General features: G+C 40.2%; 1 protein-coding gene across 1 annotated transcript; it reads right to left on the reverse strand.

Moving 5' to 3' along the window:
* Nucleotides 1-251: 251 nt before the first annotated feature.
* Nucleotides 252-19,955, reverse strand: gpm6aa (glycoprotein M6Aa). Its single transcript, XM_071457210.1, has 7 exons — nucleotides 19,357-19,955; nucleotides 6,898-7,090; nucleotides 6,398-6,554; nucleotides 5,216-5,369; nucleotides 4,427-4,503; nucleotides 3,628-3,693; nucleotides 252-2,311 (listed from the first exon to the last, which is right to left on the reverse strand). Exons 1-7 carry the CDS (start codon nucleotides 19,391-19,393, stop codon nucleotides 2,159-2,161), a joined length of 837 nt encoding a protein of 278 aa, XP_071313311.1. The 5' UTR covers nucleotides 19,394-19,955; the 3' UTR covers nucleotides 252-2,158.
* Nucleotides 19,956-20,220: the final 265 nt, after the last annotated feature.

A 20,220-nucleotide genomic window follows, 5' to 3' on the forward strand; every position in this document is an offset into this window, starting at 1 on the left:
ACATACTATTTATTTTCTCAGTTTTTGCTTTGGACAGGGAGACATCTAGTGGCATGAAGAAGCTACTGAGTGTATTTCCTCCTGATGAACATTAATTTCCTTTCTCCTTTTAAAATAGTAATCCATCTTCTACAGTCTAATCCTGCCTGACATATTTTAATGACTCACCTTAATGGCTCATACAGTAGCTTTTACTAATCCTATAATACCACCAGGGGGACTACTTGACATCAAAACAAAATGGACACAAGCGACATCAAGTATTTATTAACAAGTACACAAGTGAATTTTATTTATGCAAGCAAATTTGATCATACAGGTAAAATAAGCCACCTCAAGCTGTTGGCACATGAATGTACAAAACATATTCAATTTAAAGCCTGCTACTAAGCATTCGTAGTGAAAGTACAAAAGACTAATACAAGGAGAAAGCTGAGAGCATTTTTTTCAGATCATTACAGAGTAAGCAATGTTGGTACAAGTATTAGTTTTAAGACATGGTTGAGAGCTCATCACAAACTAAACAGACACAACTCAAAGACTACAGTCTCTAATATCAGTAGCATAACGCGGTAAGCGTGGGGGATTTAGTACTGCACATATAAACAAAGGGTTGATCCAGCAAGACAGTCAAAAGTGTCAAAATAAAGAAGTGAAATGAAGTAACTTTTGAGTCAATAAGACTATATTAATGCATGTCCATGCCACGAAAAACATCTAAATTCACAGTCTTTACTAACAGTACAGTTATCCAACTTTGAGTTGAACACCAATGCGCTTACATCTAGAGAGAGCACAGAAATGGTCAAATAAGTGCATGAAACTTTGCCAGGCAATGAACTGATTGGCCACCTGTGTAGTCATATGGCATCGAGATGTGTTAGCAATACAGTTACTGTCATGAACAAAAATACTGTGACACACACTTTTCTCACATCTGATAATTCCACCAAGGAGGGTGCCATTACACCAACAAGCTTTTATTGTCAGGGTTTCTTTTTCGGCTGAGACTGATAGATGCAGAGTGGGCTGACCCACAGTGATCTCTTCTTCCCACCTGAATTGTCCTTAAATGTCAGTGCTTAACATATAGGTATGCTTTGATATATCGGTATATACAGTGCAGAGTACTGCAAAAACAGGAGTTTACTATTTATAAAGTTCCACTTTTAGGAAATTAAAAAAAGGGGTTATGAAAGCATGTTTGCATGTGCTTTTGTGGCTTGTGATTCAAAGACAATGGAATCATTCACAGTCCTAAAATACATTTAAATGGCAGGATTATCAGAAAATAAGCCATAATTTATCTTTAGTTGACTAATCCCATCTTTGATATTTATCAAAGTCATGATTTCCTGTTTAACAGGCTTGGCACATCTAGCAAGTATGTTTTACTCTAATGATTTGGTATTTATTGTCATCTTGCTACTGTATAACTTCAAATAGAAAAACAGATTGAATTACTTTCATGTGAAAGTGGTTTTAATCCCTGGGAATACTGGTATGACAAAGGCTTACGCTGCTCCCTATTTGCATTGTGAGATTTAAAATGTTTTCAAAACTAACCACCCGTTCACATACAGTACATTGTTCTTGAAGATGAAATCTCCAGACACACAACATGAGAAATGTGCTTGAAAACCCTTTTTAAGCCCCTATGTACCCCCTCAGAAATCAGCAAAAAAAAATAAATAATGCATGAGAGCAATATGACACTTAGCATCAAATAAAAACTTTGAAGAAAAATAAAACAATTATATGCAAATTATTCAAAGTTTAAAAGAAAAAAAAAAGGAATACTACTGCTACTTCTGATTCTACAAACTACACTAAAACTACTACCAGCACTAAACAACTCGTATTCAAGAATAATAGAACTGCCATAATGAGAATCGTAATACCATCCATGAGAGAGGTAAAGGGGCTTTTTTTTCGTCTGAAATGCTGTTTGTGACTGGGGAGGTTTGTGTGACGTTTCCCCCAGACCACACTGTCATATGACGCACCAGTGACATCAGCGGTGGCGAGGGCCCAAGGCGCCATCCGCCCCCCCCTCGGGAGGGGATGGTAGAGAGAGAGAGAGATAGAAAGGCAGAAAGACAGAAGAAAGAGAGGGGGAGAGAGGCTGGAGTGGCAGGGCCAGGCCTCACGCTGGTCTTTATGTGTAGGCATTCAGACGCTCCTTGGAGCGAGTGGAGTGGATGTCGTGAAGCTCCTGCTCCTCCTTCGACTTGATGTCCTCATACTTCTGCATCCGGCAGGCGTCCTTCACGTAGGCCCAGTTGGCTGACAGCACCATCAGGTAGTGGATCTGTGAGGAAAATAACAAGGTGATGCATCAATGCAAAGCAGGTTAAAAAAAAAAAAAAAAAAAAAAAAAAGATAAATAATCAGATAAAACTTGCCTTCTATGATTTGTGTTCATATTTGTTTAGTTAACTTAGTTAACTTAGTTAACTTAGTTAACTGGTAATGTTAACTTCAGTTAACATTACCACTTTTTTTGGAAATCCAAAATACGTAAATAACTACAATAGCCTATTGGAATATAATATAGACTTAACTATTCATTTCTAACACCTCATCTCTTGTGGTGTTAGATCACTCAAATTCATTTAAAATGCTGTGGATAGACTTGTACAGCTTCTTTGTGTTAAATTAAAGTCCAGCAGGTGGCAGCATAATGTTATATGTGGTCTTGGACTTGTGTTACCATGGCAGCAAAGGTTATAATGAATGTATTGTGCTTCAAAGACTGAGGCTGTTCTCTTTTCACAAGGAATGGCAGTTTCATAGCTGCACTGCTCTTTGTTTATGAAATGCAGAGAGACCAATTATGCGACTGAGATTCAAACAAACATTTGTTTTGTACACCCCCCCCCCCCCCAAGATGAGTCTGATGCATTTCTTAAAAGATTTTTTGGCACTGAATGTGTATCGGACTTTGACGTGTTTCTTTTGAGGGCAGCTCATTATTGGGATGCACCAGTGTCTGTGTTGTGATGCGAGTTTTCTCCACCATTAGCTGGAAGAAAAAAAAATCGAGGGTATGGAGAAAAGGGTCACTCCACAATGTGCACCATCATCCATGACTAGCAAACACTTTCTGTTTCTCAGAAAATGGCTCCTCACAAATTACTGAGTGATGTTTGCAACAGTTTCTGAGCCTTTCTTCTCCCTGTTTCCATGACAACACATTGACATGTCTGGCGCCTCCAAAAGAGGGAGGGAGACAAACCCTGTCTTCTTCACTGCGCCAAAATGCCTTCCCTCCCCTCCACAGCTATTCTTTCACAGGCAAATACGACACAGGGCACCTGTGCCAGCCACAACAAAACACAGCTATTTTCCCAGCTACAGTGTCTCCCCTCACTTACCTTTCTGAAAAACCATTAACTGCAGAAATGATTTGCTAACACCAAAGTGAAATCCGTCCTTTATGCTGCGTATTTAAAAAGAATAAATACAAAACAAGAAACCCCAACCAGCCAAAGTGCCATCTGTGGTACCTACATTTAAAAACACATGCAACAGAAATGGTTCCTCTGGTTTGTGCCTGATTTTAGAGAATTCTATGTATGTATTATGTCCCTTGAGATGGAGGTGCAAGTTTTTTTGGTGTCTCACCATAGCAATAACAGCAGCTCCTGCTCCAGCGAGGGCACAGATGAACAGGTGGAATGTCATGTCGAGCTGTAGCCAAGAAAATAACAACACATATCACTCGTCAGTGCTTATAGGACATATCTGTCAATCAAAACGCTGTTGAAAATGCACTTGTAAACATTCAGTTCATTCTGTTTTATAGCTGTAAACCCATGTGTGTGATTATAAACACTGATATAATTCTTTATAATAATGACTGTATGATGTTGCTTTATAATTCTTCAACTTTTGGTCTAATATTTTTATTCACCAACATCATATTGGTTGACTTGTTGTGTTTTATGGTGTCTTGTGAATTTTGCATGTAAGCAGTATTCACAGTCAGCTTTTTGCTGGTTTTTGCAGCCAGTGTGGATTCTGTTTGCGTGGTGTTACTCAGATTATTCATGTGTGTCGTTACACTGTAAAATGACAAGCACGCAGATCATTTACAACTATCTGATGCATGTAAAATCTTCTACTATACACCTGTGAACAGCTCCGGCAGAGCAGCTGACTGTTCCAGCTAGCCAGTGGTTTTGTGGTTGAAGTAGTGTTAGTGTGTCATGATGGCTGGTGGTGAGATCTTGTGAGGGAGGGTTACTTCTTCAATATTGTCACTGTTGCAACTATCAGGCTGTTGTTGGCATTCAAACTTTAAACTTTTCTTAAGTTAAAAACTGATCTAGGACAAATTTACAGACTTTGTAAAACAATTAATTCATATAATCTCTGCTGTTTAATAACACCGTTCGATAGCTAAAAGTAACTTTTACTTTACCTCATTCGATTCGCACATCTTGTAGAATTTCTCTGATCCAGCACACACTGTTTTCGCCTCAGCGATTGGCACGATGCCTGCAATAAATTGGATTATTCAGAAGGCATGTATAAATGCCAAAATGGAGGGCTATGCAGTAAAAAACAGACTAGCAAGTGCAAGAAGTGGCAACAAGTTCATATGAACCAACAGACCAACGTATGCTTAGTCACACACAGGCGATGTGATGGTGGCAGCACAAATAGTTGTTGACACAGAGGCCGTGTTAGTGGCTGCTGGTGGCTAATGGGCTGAAAGACGTGCCACTAATTAAAGTTAATGAGCCAGCCATATAAGCTAGTGATATGATGGAGTTTTATGGACCAGCTTAACATAATGCTACTTTGGGTCATTAAAGTTTTCAGGACAATCATTTGAGGAGAAACGCTGGGTCCAGTATATTGTAAATTTAAAGATGGGGAACATCAAATTGGGTCATTTATGATATTTCATCTCAAATGTGACAGATTAGTTTCTTTGTATGCATGAAATAAAGACAAATTAAGTGTAAAATGTGTCATAGTTTATTAGATTCCCGTGCAGTTGGATGTGTTTATATGTTGATCATATGCCAAAATATAATAGGCCTGAAGTCAGAATTTAAAGATGAGATTTTTACAGAGAAAAAAAAAACTATTGGCCATACTTGATAAATAAACTTCAGATAAAAGCAATTTAAAAAGCATATCTGAGCGGTGTTCAGCAGTGGGGGCCACAGAGATCTGAGTGAGACAGAATATCCATCCTTACCATACTGGCGTGGGTCCAAGCAGAGTGTGGCGCCCTCCAGCACGGTAGCATTTTGGCAAATGTTCCAGATGTTGAAATATATAAACACCGGGAGGGAGGTAAAAGCAGTCACTCCAAGCCAAGCCAGCATGAAGATGTATGTCAGCATGATGAACTGAAAGAGCAACAGAAGGCAACAGATAATGTTTATGTAGGGCGTCAGTTTTCATGACTTTTCATGAGTTTTCATTTTCATGTCATCTGAGTGAGATTAAAATCTCCCAATTTTCAAGTGAAGTGATTTAGAATTAGACTGATGCACTACTGCCACTTCTACTATAGTATGGGTTTGGTGTTTTGCTTATGATATGAATCTGAGATCCTGTAGGTTAGAAGCTGTTCCCAGACCACTATAGTCTCCTCCATGATCCACTTGCCCATTTCCACCAGCTAGTCTTATTTTAGTTTGGACATTTGGATGGGCATAAGATTAACACATGCTAATTTAATGAACCCATTGATCACAAATACCACAGCATAGCTCATTTCCTTTACTTCCCTGTGGAGCTTCAGATTTGCTAAGCAATTATATCCCAGCGATAATCTTGTTAGGATTGCCTCCAGCTCTGTGGTATGCTCCGTATGAGAGTGATCCTAATTTTTATTATTGTTGTTAGCAGTGTGATAAAATTATTTTGATTGATGTGTTTAATGTAATTTTACAGCACTTAAGCTGTGACACAGTGTGGTATTAAAGTTTTCTTTTTTTTTCTAAATGATGTACATAAACATGCAAATCAACAATTTTTTTTAGTGCACAGAACCATTGCAATCACTTTTTTCACCTGGTTTATCATAGTCGCTCAGGTCTTATATGCAAATTTGACTTGTTTACAAAAAAAGACAAAATAGTAATCCATAATATTTGAGGACCACTTCATTTAACCCAGTAAAAATTCAAGCATATGCCTTGTTTCACTCTTTCTGTTTAACCAGTGTCAGGTTGACAGCAACAGTAGATTGTCATCTGCATAAACCTTCACCTACTCAAGGGAACCCCCTGGAAAAGGACCTGATATTTAGTTAGACTGTTGGATTACCACGTGACTCCTGATACTCGCAGCATCAGTATACAGTACACTAATAGATATGATATATATAACTACATCTGACAGTTAACATGCATTGAAATGTTCGTCCTACCCAAGCGCTGACACAGCGTCCACAGGTGGTGATTTTGAAGTCTCCATACAGGTCTTTAATGGCTCCACTGGTGAAGAAGCCCTCCACCATCAGCAGGATGCCGTAGACGAAGAAAGCTGAAGCAATGCCGTAGATCACATACTTAATAATGTCAATCCTGCAGAATGAATAGAGAACCACTGAAAATGTGCACAACAATACCATGTTACACTTTGTTCTCGACAATAAATATAACAAGTCTTTAACAAGTCGTTGTGAAATTGCCACATGGCTGAGAGATTAAATTGAGTGTTAAATAATGTTATTCTCTCCTTTTGTGTTATACAGATGATATTTTGTTCTACAGCAAAAATCATTTGGTGCAGTGTGGAAAATGTAGGTTGTGTCAAACAGCATATGTTAAACTCATGTTTTGGTTTTTTTTTTCCCCCTTCATGGGTATGCAGTTCTTCAACATCTTAGCAACACTTAAAGTCAGTCTGAACCTTTTTTCTACTCACATGGTGAATACATCCAGTGCGTCCACAGGGCTCCGCACCACCTCGAAGTAGTTCTGGAGAATGGTGACAGTGCCGGACAACGCCTCATGTCCGCAGCCGCAGAACAGAGCCACGCCCGCGTAAAGCAAGATGGTGGCGATGAGGGATGGGTATGGAATCCCACCCAGGCATTTGATGCAGCATTCAAGGCATCCTAAACACAAAAAATTATCACTTTAGTCAACTATTAGTCAACAAAGACAGAAAAGGAAACACTTCTCAAACTAAATCCAGGATGGGAGGAAATTTCACTTTTAAATAATTCAACAAAACTTTGCCAGTGGGCGAATGCATTTGCATGTCTTACACTGTAGTACCATTTACTTAGTGAGAATCTCCAACACTCAGGCCACAGTTGTGAGGGAGCCATGCACACATGCACAGTGGAACAAAATACAACAACTCATCAAAGTAGCTGGACTACAATACATCTCCTCCCTGGTTTATGAGCAGCCGATTCTTTTTATGCATCCGCTGTTGGCATATTCAAAAGAGAGCGAGCTGTTTAATGGCCACTTCTGCTTTATTTATGCAGTTATCTAGTATCACATTTTGCACGTGTTCCTGGTTCATGCACTGTATTTGTTCAGCCCTGCAGAGGATGCTGACATTTTATTCAGCACTAAAAGCTCAGCCTGAGCTTTACATAGTGATCCTGACCTTGAACCCTATTCTTCTTTGCCCAGCTTCCTTTCCCCAGGGCCCCCGAAGGTGACTAATCACTGCTCGGCTCAACTTCAATCTCCTGTCACACAGATTGCTCACAGAGAAGCTGAGTCTGTAAATACTCATGCACACAAGTGTGTGTATTTGAAACACTTTCGGAGGCTCCATATTATGTTGCGTGCGTGCGTGCGTGCGTGCGTGCGTGCGTGCGTGCGTGCGTGCGTGCGTGCGTGCGTGTTTTTCAGGGTACTAAGTTTCTCATTTCTCAGAGTAGCAGCAACAGAAGTGGAATTTATTTCCTGTGGAAGCACAGAACCTAACCAGACTTTATGGGGTCTTGCAGTGCATTGCAGTATATTAACCACACACAAATGTTTTTCATAAAGCTAAGCCCACTCTAAACCAGTTTGTAACTCTTCATCTAGATCTGTATCGCAGTGGAGAACTGCAGCCTAAATATGCATGGCTGTCTGAAGTCTGAATCAATACACGCGTGTGAAATGCTCAAATGTAATTCAATGTGTGTGAAAATGGAAATTTCCTCTTGATCAGTTACATCACGATCATGGCCCATGATTAAATTCATCTGCATTCGCACCGCTGTCCTCGATCAGAAAAGAGACCCTCTGACTGCTCAGTCGGTTTTCATTGTCGGTTACAGAGATGATAAAAGATTTCGGGATCATTCATCAAGGCTGTTTTCAGTGCCATCTCTTTTATGGTTATCTCATTGTCTTCGCCTGTGTTACAAAGCAGGAGTCAAAGCAAATAACCCTCCTCCTCCTCCTCCTCTTCAACTCTTTGCTTCTGACTCTGATCCAAACCTGAGTGGAATACCAAGTAGCTGGTCTGCCTGCTGGGCTGTGCACAGCACTCAGATGCTTGCTGCAGCTCCAACCCTTGCCCAGGCTTGCCTAGATTATCTGCATCCTCGCTGATGTAATCCAGTGCTAGACTGCCTTCATACTTTACCCTAAACCTATTTTGTCCATGAAAGGTTGGCTGAGAACGTAGGCTGTTTCCTGATAAACTGTGCAGCCTTTTGCACTTGTGAAATCAGTGGCTCATTTGAACCAGTCAAAAGTGAGGTCATCAGTGTCTGCTGGACACTGTACTCTTCCCTGTTTTTAGTGTCTGTATGTTTTCTTGGCTCAGTTGTGCAAAGTTTTAAATATTTCCCTTTTATGCTCAATTAAATGGCAGGTACATGTCTTCATAGGTGGGTTTGATGTAGTTTTCTTCTACAGTATGACATGAAATCAGGGAGAACCCTGCCTGAACAGGTTACACCATCTGTTTGCTGTTTAACACATTTCTGTATCATCACTCTCTCTTGGTGTTTCTCCAACATTCATACCAGCCCAACCCAGCAGAGTGGGACATCACCTGGAAAGAGACATCAAATTCACCCTTGGACTATCAGGTACTTGCAGTGCCACCTGACATTCACTCCACTGACATCCACAGGCAGTTTCACACCAATTCACACCTTGATTCATGTGACCCAGACGACCTGCAGCCAGGACTTCCTATCAGCCACTGAAACTTTAGCAACACAGGCTCAATTCTACAAGTTATGTCCAGTGGTTAAATAGTGCAGCTTTGATACAGATTAACAGGGAGGCTGACCTTTTACCTTTTAAAATGATTCATATCATTAACTTCTCCTGGAATACTTGTGGACTGCTCCCTAAAAGCACTGTGAATTTGTTGCTCTCAAAGATTAAGTTACAGTATAAACTGCTTGCAAGTGTGATGATTCAGCAGTGGCTTTGGCTTGTCTGCTAGTGTTTTTACTTACAATGCAATATCTCTTGTAAGTGCATTGTATTCTGGCCTGTTGAGGTTGTTTATGGGAAAGAAAAGGGTTACTCATGTTTTTTAGATCAGACAACTGGGAAATCTTTGTAAGGCATCAGACTTCCTTAATTTGGCCACAATAAAATATGTAATAGTATCAGTTTTCACAATATTTTCAATAATTTAGGCCATGTCAAAAAATGCAGCCCCCTCAGTCATTTGAATTAGACCAGACCAGCAACAGCAGAACTGCCAGCACAGGGGGCTCTGTGCAAAAAACACAGCATAGTTCCAAAAAAGAAGTTGAACCTTTGCAACTTGTTTCGTGGCTTTTTCTGTTTTTTTTAGCGGGTGTTTTGTGTCATCTTGCAAGGCATTGCGTAGGCCAGCAAATACATGCAAGCGCAAATTCCTTATCACTTTGCAATATGAACGTCATATTTTTACTCTTTACCCCTTGATCATCAGGACAAGAGATAAAACAGGTGCCACTAGATAATTTTTCAGACTCTCAGATCCTGCCTCAGAAAACCTTTGTGCAGTGTTTTGGTGTGTCATATACCTTAAGTTTTAACGCAGACCCACTAAGACGGAAAGAGATGCTGTCACCGCCTCTTCCCTCAGACTCATTATCCTGAGTTACCTTATCATTTCTGGAAGCAGGCAGTGACAGGATTTATTGATGCAAGGGTGTTTACTGACAAGATGAGCGTGACAGAGAAGGCTGTCACATTTACCCCTCATGACTTAAGCCAGAGTGAGAACTAACTGTCCAGTCGTGTGAAACACTCACCAGAACAGACAGACAGTTTTAGATGACTGGATTTGATTTGCATCTAGGGCTTATAACTTTCTCCTGTTGTGTCTAATCAAAAAAAGTTCATAAAAGAACATGATTTATTGTAATTTTCTTAATTAATTTCCTGCTGGATCTCAAAATCAGCCTTTTGTTTGATGCAGTAAGATAAAAATTCAAGCTCCAGTTTTAAAGGACATTCATACAGAAATCACCTGGAGTGGAAGCAAATGTCACAACCTCACACTGGGAGCAAACTGTTTTCCCTTTCAGAGAACAATCCTGTATTATTTTTTTTCTCCTTTTGTCTACCTTTGAGACATGCTGGTTAAATTTGGTGCTGTAGATGTTTGGAGCCTGTGCTTTACATGAAAGGGGATGAGCAGGAACATAAATGATTTATGTCACGACCTCAATCAAGGTTTACTACCTCTGCATTATTTACATTTCAGCACACAGATTAAACTAGCTGGAGCCGACATCTTGTCAGTCATTTGAAATCTGTTTTACTTTCTCCTGACGCGTGACGGCACCAATCACATAAGAAGTCAGGTGTCTTTCCTGCTCATTACAGATCCAAAGCACAGGTCCTGGCTACTAGTTTGTGAGCTATAACAAAATAATGTCTGAAGGAAGTGTTTCCATGGAAACAGTTGAGGATGAAGTTACGGGGTAAGATGGGAGAATTAAGGAGTGGTTTTAACCAGAGTGATTGTTTTATTGATTGTCTGCTTTTTGTGGAGGGAAAACTCCTCAGACCCAGTAAAGCGAGGCGTATGAGGAAAGGGCAAAATGAAATGACCATGTCAAATACAGAGATTAATAATGATAATAATGGTCTATCAGAGAAAAAAACAAAACAGTCAGTCTCAGTCAGACTGAATGTTGATATTGGACCATGCTGTAATAGCTTTATGGCTTTCCAGGAGATTAGATTAGGTGCTTTGTTTCTGTAGTTCTAATGAAAATTGTTGTCACCACTGCTGCATTAAACAAAACCTCCTCTCACACCACCACATCCTCTCATTTCCTCCCTGTAAGTCTTCATTGATCTTAACTCACTGCAAGATCGAGCCGGTGAAAAATGGCAAGTGGTGGTGCGAACTGACTCGGGCAGCTCCTAGATGCTTGATCCATAATTTAGAAGCGGCACAGAGCAGCAGAGCACAAGCCTCTCGCATTCATTATTCATGCTTTCTGCTTAGCCCAACATTACCTGCAATGGAAATGAAAGATCCCCTGCTTGATGAGGAGCTGCAAGTATATGAATTGATCTTGCTCACAGTTGTAGTACTGCTTGTCTTCCGAAGCACCCACCCAAAAGTCAAGTTGGGTATTTGGCCTAATTGACTTAGGGTAAGCTTTGAATGGACAAATGGGAGTAATGATGAGAATCATTTAATGTGCTTTTTACTTGATCTGGTCAAGCAGGACACAATATTCAGCTGGTGTAGTATTTTTAGATATTGTACGTTATTGTTTTAATGGCAAAATAGGCAAATTTCTCTCTCTTTCTTTTTAATATATTGTTACAGTCTGGAGGCTATCCCCACGGCATCAAATGTTCATGAACATAAAAATCTTTAAAAAATTAAAAAGTAGACCATTTTTTCTAACTCGGATTTAAATGCTTTATGTCTCTCTAACAGGATATTCTTCCCTCAGAATGTTAATGAAATGAATTTCATTTGCCAAAATTGAAAATCTGGCAACAGTAGGATTAGTCTTAATGAATTTTAAACAAAGGGACAGGATTTCAGGAGACGTTGGGGTTTTAGATATTTTATCCTCGACACAAAAAAGCCTCTGTTTAAAAAAAAAAACAAAACAAAAAAACAAAAAACAAAAAAACAAGTGAAGCCAATATGACCCCAAACACCACGGTCCAATCAACAGAAGCCGTCTCCCTAATACAAAGAGAGAGGATGACCCCCCTCCCAAGGCCCCTCCTACCTCCTACTTCTTCTCCATCTGTCAGTGTCATATCCGACAGGCAAAAGGGACACACACACACACACACACACACACACACACACACACACACACACACAAACACACACACACACACACACAAACAGACTCTCACTGACCCATTCAACATTCACATGAGGGATGAGGTTATCTTTATATAATGCTTAGAGGTAAATGACGTCCTTCAAAGAAAAACATGGCTCTAACTTCCGGGAGACAGTTGGAGTTAATTAATCAGAGATTTGCTGCCCTCGTTAGCCCACTAATGAGGTAGCTATTGTTGCATCCATACAATGCAACATCCATACAATATTCTTCAAGCCTGATTTTCTAACCTTACTGAAGTTCTTCAGCTTCCTTCCGCTTGAATTTGAGTTTTTTTTGTGACCTGAAACCAGCTCACAGCAGATCCCTTCAATACATTTATTAGCTAGCTGATTAGCTTCCCTCTGTTTACAGGATTTTATCAAAGGAGAAAAATTTATTTTATACCAATATATTTAAAATTTGAAATGGTCCTCTCCCAGTTTTACCACACATGATTCTAATAGTTAATTTGATTTCTGTTACTTACATTTTGTTGAGTGGTATTTAGCTATTAGGATATAGCCTTCTATATTTCAGGAGGAGTGTGTAAGTGCATGTGTTGCTTTTCAGACACATGCAGACTGAGTCTGATTTGAGAATCAGCATATTCAAATGAAAACATGAGCAACTGTGTCTGTGATGTGTATGGTATCAGTGTCAGTAAATACTCCTCTTAAACTTAAAACATACAGCAACTCAAAACTTTGCATCTTTGTAACTTGTTTGTCTTGCTTGACAGAATAGTCAAGATGTGCACACTGGCAAAATCGCCACTGTTTTTTGAGTCATTTGGGTCAACACACTCGACAAAGTGAGAGATGCAGAGAGAAACAACAACAACAACAGAAAGATGACGATTATTTACACCAGTAAAATATGGTTTGTAGACACCTGCCCTCCCAGGAGTGCAGAGAAAAGATGTTTGCACTGGATTGAACTGTCAAAATCTGGCAGCTTGGAGCTCACAGTCAGGTCAGATGCATCTTGTTTGTACCTCCAACATGTCTTTAAAGTGAGGGAAGCCTGCTGACCCTAATACTGATGTACTAGAAGCCCTCAGCCCATCCTAGTGTAATAAGACATATTTCTTAAAGACCATACAGATGACTTATTTTGTTGCTATTTTGACTGAATTATATGTAATACAGTACAAATATAAAAGTACCAGTTCCAAATACAATTAGCAATGAAAGTGATATTGAGCTGGTTCCAGTTGATACAATGCTTTTAAAATGATATTGGCCTATAATCATTGCATATGTTTGTTGGCACATCCTTATTAAAAATTCATCATACAGGAATGTTAGGCTGTGATTTTGGTGCAGTTTTAGCCACAGAGAAAATTAATAAGATGCAGTACAGGAGGAGGAAATGAGGAAAATGAAATCGAGGAGATGACAGAAGAGAGTAATAATCTAATTATCTAATTTAATGTCTGGTGCATATTGACTTCACTTGCACCACAAGACATCCAGTCAGACTCAATTTTTGCGCATTCAACTAGCAGTTATTAGTTCCTTGTTAGCAGAGGAGTTTTGTATGGGGGTGGGGTGGCAGAGAGCCTGGTCCTAGAGAGAGAGAGAGAGAGAGAGATAGGGAGAGAGGGAGGGAGGGAGGGAGGGAGAGAGAGAAATCTCAGAGGGGGGATGGTGTGTCTGTGTCAGCCTGAGAGTAATGGGCGTATATGTGTCTCGTTGCTTTCCTATATTTAATGTGAAGCCCCCCTTCCCCTGAAGCGAGCAGGTTTTTTTTTTCAGCTCCTCTGCGCATGTTTAATCAACCAGTATGGTTGCCATGTCAACGGCAGCGCAAAATCTGCGACTAGACCGGGTACTTCAGAGCCGTGACCCACTTACTGTATGTCAACAAATTCAGTGGGACAATAGTGAATGAGACACATTACACAGATAACCCCTCTGGGCAAAAAGGATGTTACAGGCCAGATCCAAAAGCTCAGCCACTGATTTCCTCTTTTTATTTTTTGCTAAGAGATGGAAGAGTCTGAACATGACTGCGTGACTGCTGAGCAGGGATGTGTCTTTTGTCTGTGCCAAGTTTGCTCCAGGAACTGAGGGCCAAATGTCAAAAACTCAAGAGAGGAGACCAGGGCTGTTCTTTCACTTTCATAAACTGCTCGGCTGATACTCGTTTCAGGGTGAAATGAGCTTAAATGTCTTGATTGCCAACTTTATGAGCAGCCAATACCAGGGAGTGTAGGGATTTAAGTCACAGCTCCCAAACAATAGATGGTAATAATAACTTGTCTTTAGTGTCTGACTGAATTTGTGGAGTTGTGATACATTTTTACTAGATTACAGTTTCCAAATACACTCTCCTCCGAATGAAATAATGTTTAAGATTGATCGAATTCACGATTTGAAATTCTTTCTGTCTTTGAAAATAGCCTAAATAATGAGAAAATCATCATGAAACACAACATATATTGTATTCCAATAGCAGCTCTATGATGTATTAATACTAAGGTATCATTACAAAGACCCGGCAGGGACCTCTGTAACTGTCTCAAAGTGCATCATTATAAATTGAACACCTGTTATCCCCTTTTCTAAAAATCTGTACTAGTGAGTCTTTCCTGTGAGAACAATAAGAAAACCCTCAGAAGTTCTCCAGTAATAGCCCCAACAGAGAACAATTGGTGGAACTCCCTTGACTTTGACTTGGCTCGGACAAATTAGGATCCAGAACAATGAGCTAGAGATGGGGAAAGAGAGAGGTTGTGTACTGTAGCACGACCAGAACTCACCGCTGATACTTTGAGGCTGTCATGGGACACAAACTTTCCATTACTGTATTTACCAGTTTAATTATTTATGGTTAGAAGCTCTTTAAGGCAAGCATGGTCCACCTGAGAGAATCACAGGAAAACTCTGGGATTTGCTACTACCTACAAATGAAGGAATACATCCACAAATCTGCAAAAATAATTATATTCAATATAAACATTCACAATTGACCAAATACATTTTTGATTTGTGGTCATGTTTGCACAACAGCATCATCTATATTCAAAGCAGCTTCTTAACCCAAATGCAAATTTGACATTTATTTTGCAGGCTGTAAATTCAAAGTGCAGGAAACTCAATGAGCTGTTAAAAATACAGCAAAACTCTGCAGTCTGTTGTTCATTTTGTTGTCATTTGACAAATAAAAACTGTTGTGCTTTACGAAGATTGACAAAAAATATCAATGAGATGGCCAACATTTAACAGCTTGTCACATTAGTAGCCTGATCAAACTGATCAAACAGACGGAGAAGCGGTGCCTTGCAGAGTAGATTCTTGGCTCAGGAAAAGCTAACAGGTGTGCCTTCCTCAGTTTTTCCATTCAGCAGCAATTAACGTGAGCTCTCTCCCGAATGTTTGGTTTATTCTGAAACACTATTGTCCTACGCTCATTTGCAGAGCTTGTCTGCAAAATGTCAATCATTTCAGTCCTGTGTTAGTGGAAACCTGCTTTTTCAACCATAGGGCGTTGGTTTTACCCCCTGTTGCTGATGGCCCCTTTGGTGCAGAGTGTGTCTGCTACATTTGGCTAGCAGCTGAAGTGAGCAGTGCCCACCTGGTACGTCTGACTCATAATCAGAGATTTGCAGCCTCAGAAAAGGAAGACAGAAGGTCATTAGCATGCTGTGAGTGCACTCATTGACACCTTGCCGCTCTCCTTTGGTGGAAGTACTAGTATTATTTGCAGTTTGCTGTTAGCTTGGATGGTGTTTATGACATGTTTAATCAGCAAACTTAAACTGAATTGTCCTTTAAGAATGTCGTAAATGTGTCATAGATAGATAGAAGTACCCACTTCATATTAAAAGCCCCTATAAAACAGAGTTACCCTCTCATAAGAAAACGATGTTGTGTGACATTCATAAGCTTTAAAATGGTTATGGCTGCACAGACATATTGTTATAGTGTTTGAGTGTTAAAGGACCTTTGCTATGAGCAATGCTTTCTTGACTGTTGAGTGTTAAGTGTGTTAACCCTACCTCTGGCTTGATCTTTGATGGACCATAGCTTGCTCTAGGCCAGCTTTACAGCAATAGATATCATTGCCATTTTTTTTCCTTCTTTATTGACCATAATATTTATTCCCTTGTATTGATTTAAAACTGAGTAATGGTTTGCTGCTGGTGACAGCTTATAACTTGAACATGAGCAATGACTGTTACCCTTACAAATTAAAAAAAAATAAAAATAAATAAAAAGAAAGTGACATGGAAAGAAACTTGACAGGGCAGCTTTAATGTTCATCATGCTTCATCAGTCAGTCATCTGTTGTCTTCCATAATGAGCAGCTGTCAGTTTTCAAGTCAATCAAAACTCATTAAGTTAGGTGACCAAGACCAGTGAGTCCTGCTACTTTGTTCTAATACATCTAGCCTACATTTTTTCATGCTCGATTAACCAGTAAAACTCCTGAAATATTGTGTCATGACCTGTTGGAGCCTGGTAATAAATGGGAACTTGTTCTTAAATCCACTAATAGCACAAATTCTTTACCTGCAGGGGAAATGTACACAACCTCCCAGGTAAAATCCAAACCAAAGAAACGTATTTTTCCCAAAGTATTTTATGTATTTGTATTCTAGTATAAGTGTATCCAATTATTTATTTTTAGCATATTATACACTCAAACATCTGTTAGCTGATTATTGCTAAAAACATGTGCTGTCCCCATGTTAGAATACACAGTTAAATACGAATGTTTAACTTTTTAATACGTCCTGGCCCCATTAAAGAATCAACTACTGAAGCTCACTGAGTTTTGTGCATTTTGAATTTACAGCTCCCAAAATAAATGTCAAATTTGCATTGAGGTTAAGAAGCTGCTTTGAATATAAACGATGAAAAGTTTAATGCAAATTCTTAACTCGAATTTAAATGAAACAAATCAGACTTTTCCTACATGTGAGCAGTGACTGGTAGCTAAAGGGAAGTGAGTGGCCGTGTGCAATTGTCAGGGGGCATGACCAGATTGGATGTCAGCTTCTAAGACTACAGGTTGGTCATTTATTATATTTATTTTAACTTTTTGAATCATGGGAATGTCAGCTTTAGATGCAGGATATTTGGAAAAAATGGGGTTTTTTTGGTTTTTTTTGCCTTGAATGCATCTTGTATTTTATCCTGAACTTTTTTCCCCCTGCTTGACTTGAAACCTCCAAGCTACCCCTTCTTTCTAACCATAAGAGTTTAACAAGTGTCACAGAGGAACAATCACGTCATTGGGGCAAAAAAAAAAAAAAAAAAAAAAAAAAACTAAACTAAATATTGTTTCTCGTTTGCATCTCTGGATTGACTTATGCTGAGCAACTCTGACTGCACTTAAAGACTTAACAATTCAATTTCAATTCAGTTTGTTTCAATTCAATTTATTTGTATAGCTCCAAATCATAATATACATTATCTCAAGGCACTTTACAGGGTATGGTTGAGACCTCACTTTATTATAGAGAAAAACACAACAGTTCCCACAAAGAAAAACCCCCCTTTAGCTGGAAGAAACCTTCAGCAGAACCAGGCTCAGGGTGGGCGGCCGTCTGCCTCGACCGGTTGGGTTTTCAGAAGAAAATGTTTTCCACTGAGCCATATTTAGGCTAACTGAGCGAGCACACACAGTCACTTCAGTCTTTACAAACCTACGCATCACCTTTGTAAATGGACGTGTCGTATAGAAATGTATGCACAGCTTGCATGGCTGCATCTTTCAGTTGGGTGAACATTTGTGTTAGTGGGTAGAGAAGACAGATTTTGCTATCTGAACAGGAATGCCTGAGTACACACCTAATTATGGCATCGAAGAGGTATTAGATCAACATGTGTAAATGTGTTTTCCATGGTACATATGCCAAACATTAAAAACTGTCATGTGAACAGCACCTTCAGAAATAATCTTGCAGCAATTCCGTCAATCCCTTTAATCAATGGGGAACCAAATATAATCTCTCCATATTTACGGGATGTGCATAGCTAACATATAGTCAGCCGTTATTGTCTCTATAGGAGATGATTATGCTTCCTGTGTTGTCCCTCTCAGACTGTCTTACTCTCTTCCCTTCACTTCTACTTGATTTCTGTCAGTCTGGCTCTGTTCCTCTTTCTTTCTCTTTGCTTCCCACACTCACAGACACGGGGAACTATTCCTGTGTTACTGAAATGTCATCAGCAGGAGTGGGTGAAGAGAGAATAGATAATGACTACACTTGGCCACTGCCATGGTAACGGTTTCAGCTCATGTGTCTGCCTGTGAGGAGCGCGGGGCTGCAGAGTGGAGAGACGGCAGGGAAGGGAAACAAAAACATATGAAGCCATGCCTGTCACATGAATACATCTGAGAGGGAGGGAGACAAGGGAGGCAGAGACAAATGTGTTCTCTACATGACAACAGCATCCTGTTTGTCTCTGCTCGTGTCATTTCAGGATGGCTTTAGAAGTAACATCCTTATTCGCAATGTTGCACTCTAGTGGTAAATAAAAATACACTCTAACTTCCTTGCTCATGTGAGTCCCAACTGTACATTGAATCATTCATGTGGAGAAAAGGTGGTGGAGGTGGTGTGGTGTGTATGTGAAGTAAAAATAGCAAACCCACTTTGCACAAAGCAAGCACTGCCCCTCTTAGATGAACGAAAGAAAGCCCTGCTCCTGCATGAATTCCACGCTAAATGTCGCACAGCCACTGACTCTTGGGTCTGGTCATTTGGACACAAAGGACAGAACCTGAGAGCTGATGGATTAATGAGTGTCGGAGCTTGGTTTGGTTCTCCACTCTTCATGTTTCTCTCTCAGCCATCGTGACAGGCATGAAAACCTTATCAAACAAACAAAGACAGGCCAACCCTCGCTGAAGCAGTTCACGCCCCTCTGACTACCCAAACAGCACATGCAGACGTGCACTCTTCAGTTGAGTGCTGATACTCAGTGGACAAAGGAATTACCACAAACAGCTGCTCCCCTATTCAGACAGGGAAAGGCGAACATTTGTGCATTTGTCTCTGCAGAGGCACCATTGACACACTGACAAAACGCCCACGTCACATTTACTTAAGAAAATCTACCCAAACGTGAGAAATACTTTCTTACCTTTCTGAGTCTGCCCCTCATCCATGTCTTCTTCCATTGTGCTGATGCTGTTTTAGAGCAACAAAAGATATGTAAAAAAAAAAGGTTGTTTGGGTTGCAGGTTCAAAACCTTATTTATTTTTAAGGGGTAGTCCACAAAGCTCTTCCGCTTTCTTTCTCTCCCTCTCACTTTTCTCTAGATGTCCCTACTGGACGCTGAGATTGCCTGTCAGCTGTGGTTTCTGTCAAGCGTCCGGGTGATGCGAGGGATCACTGATTCTTTGTGGTGCTGTCCATTGCGAGCTGCCGTGGCAAGTGCTGAAAACCTCCTTAGTCCCTGGAGGAGGAGGAGGAGGAGGACGAGGAGGAGGAGGGGAGTAGGGGGGCAGGATGGAACAGAGGGTGGTCTCTATGGTTGGCAGGAAAGCGCATGTGTGAGAGGGGTATGCAGTTGCAAAAGACAGGTGTGTGGAAAACGTGGGATTAAAACACTGAAAGTAGCACTGGAGTGTAGACTGAGCAGTGAATCTAGACCTTCTTACTGTGTCACGTTAAGGTGGGGGTGTTCACAAGTGTGTGATACCTTTTCTTACCCGGCCCACCCTGAGCACCCCTGGCTCTCAGACAGAATGGTTAAGCCTGACGCCCCCCTCGGCAGCAGCTCTACTGCATTAACTGGACCTTTCCTTAAATAAGGGGAGATGGGGAGGGGAGGGGGGGCATTGATTTCAAAATGGGATTCTCCTAATCTTATTAGTCTTACAGATTCAATTATACAATCACCAAGGATGTCATTGGATTTATGACATGAAAATTCACACTACATGTGTAGAAACACACTCCAAAAGCAAGTTGTTGCCCAATCTTTGTGAATTTAAGCTTGGA

The sequence above is a fragment of the Trachinotus anak genome, unplaced genomic scaffold, assembly GCF_046630095.1.
Source record: "Trachinotus anak isolate AG129_WGS33_773 ecotype Australia unplaced genomic scaffold, CSIRO_AGI_Tana_v1 ptg000021l, whole genome shotgun sequence".
NCBI lineage: Eukaryota > Metazoa > Chordata > Actinopteri > Carangiformes > Carangidae > Trachinotus > Trachinotus anak.

What these genes read in the sequence shown, in the direction of transcription:
- gpm6aa (XM_071457210.1), bottom strand. Translation starts at nt 19,393, where the DNA reads ATGGAAGAAGACATGGATGAGGGGCAGACTCAGAAAG. An exon ending in GCACTGGATGTATTCACCAT is followed by an intron (nt 6,555 to 6,897) that starts GTGAGTAGAAAA and finishes TTCATTCTGCAG; the next exon opens with GATTGACATTATTAAGTATG. An exon ending in GACGCTGTGTCAGCGCTTGG is followed by an intron (nt 5,370 to 6,397) that starts GTAGGACGAACA and finishes TTGCTCTTTCAG; the next exon opens with TTCATCATGCTGACATACAT.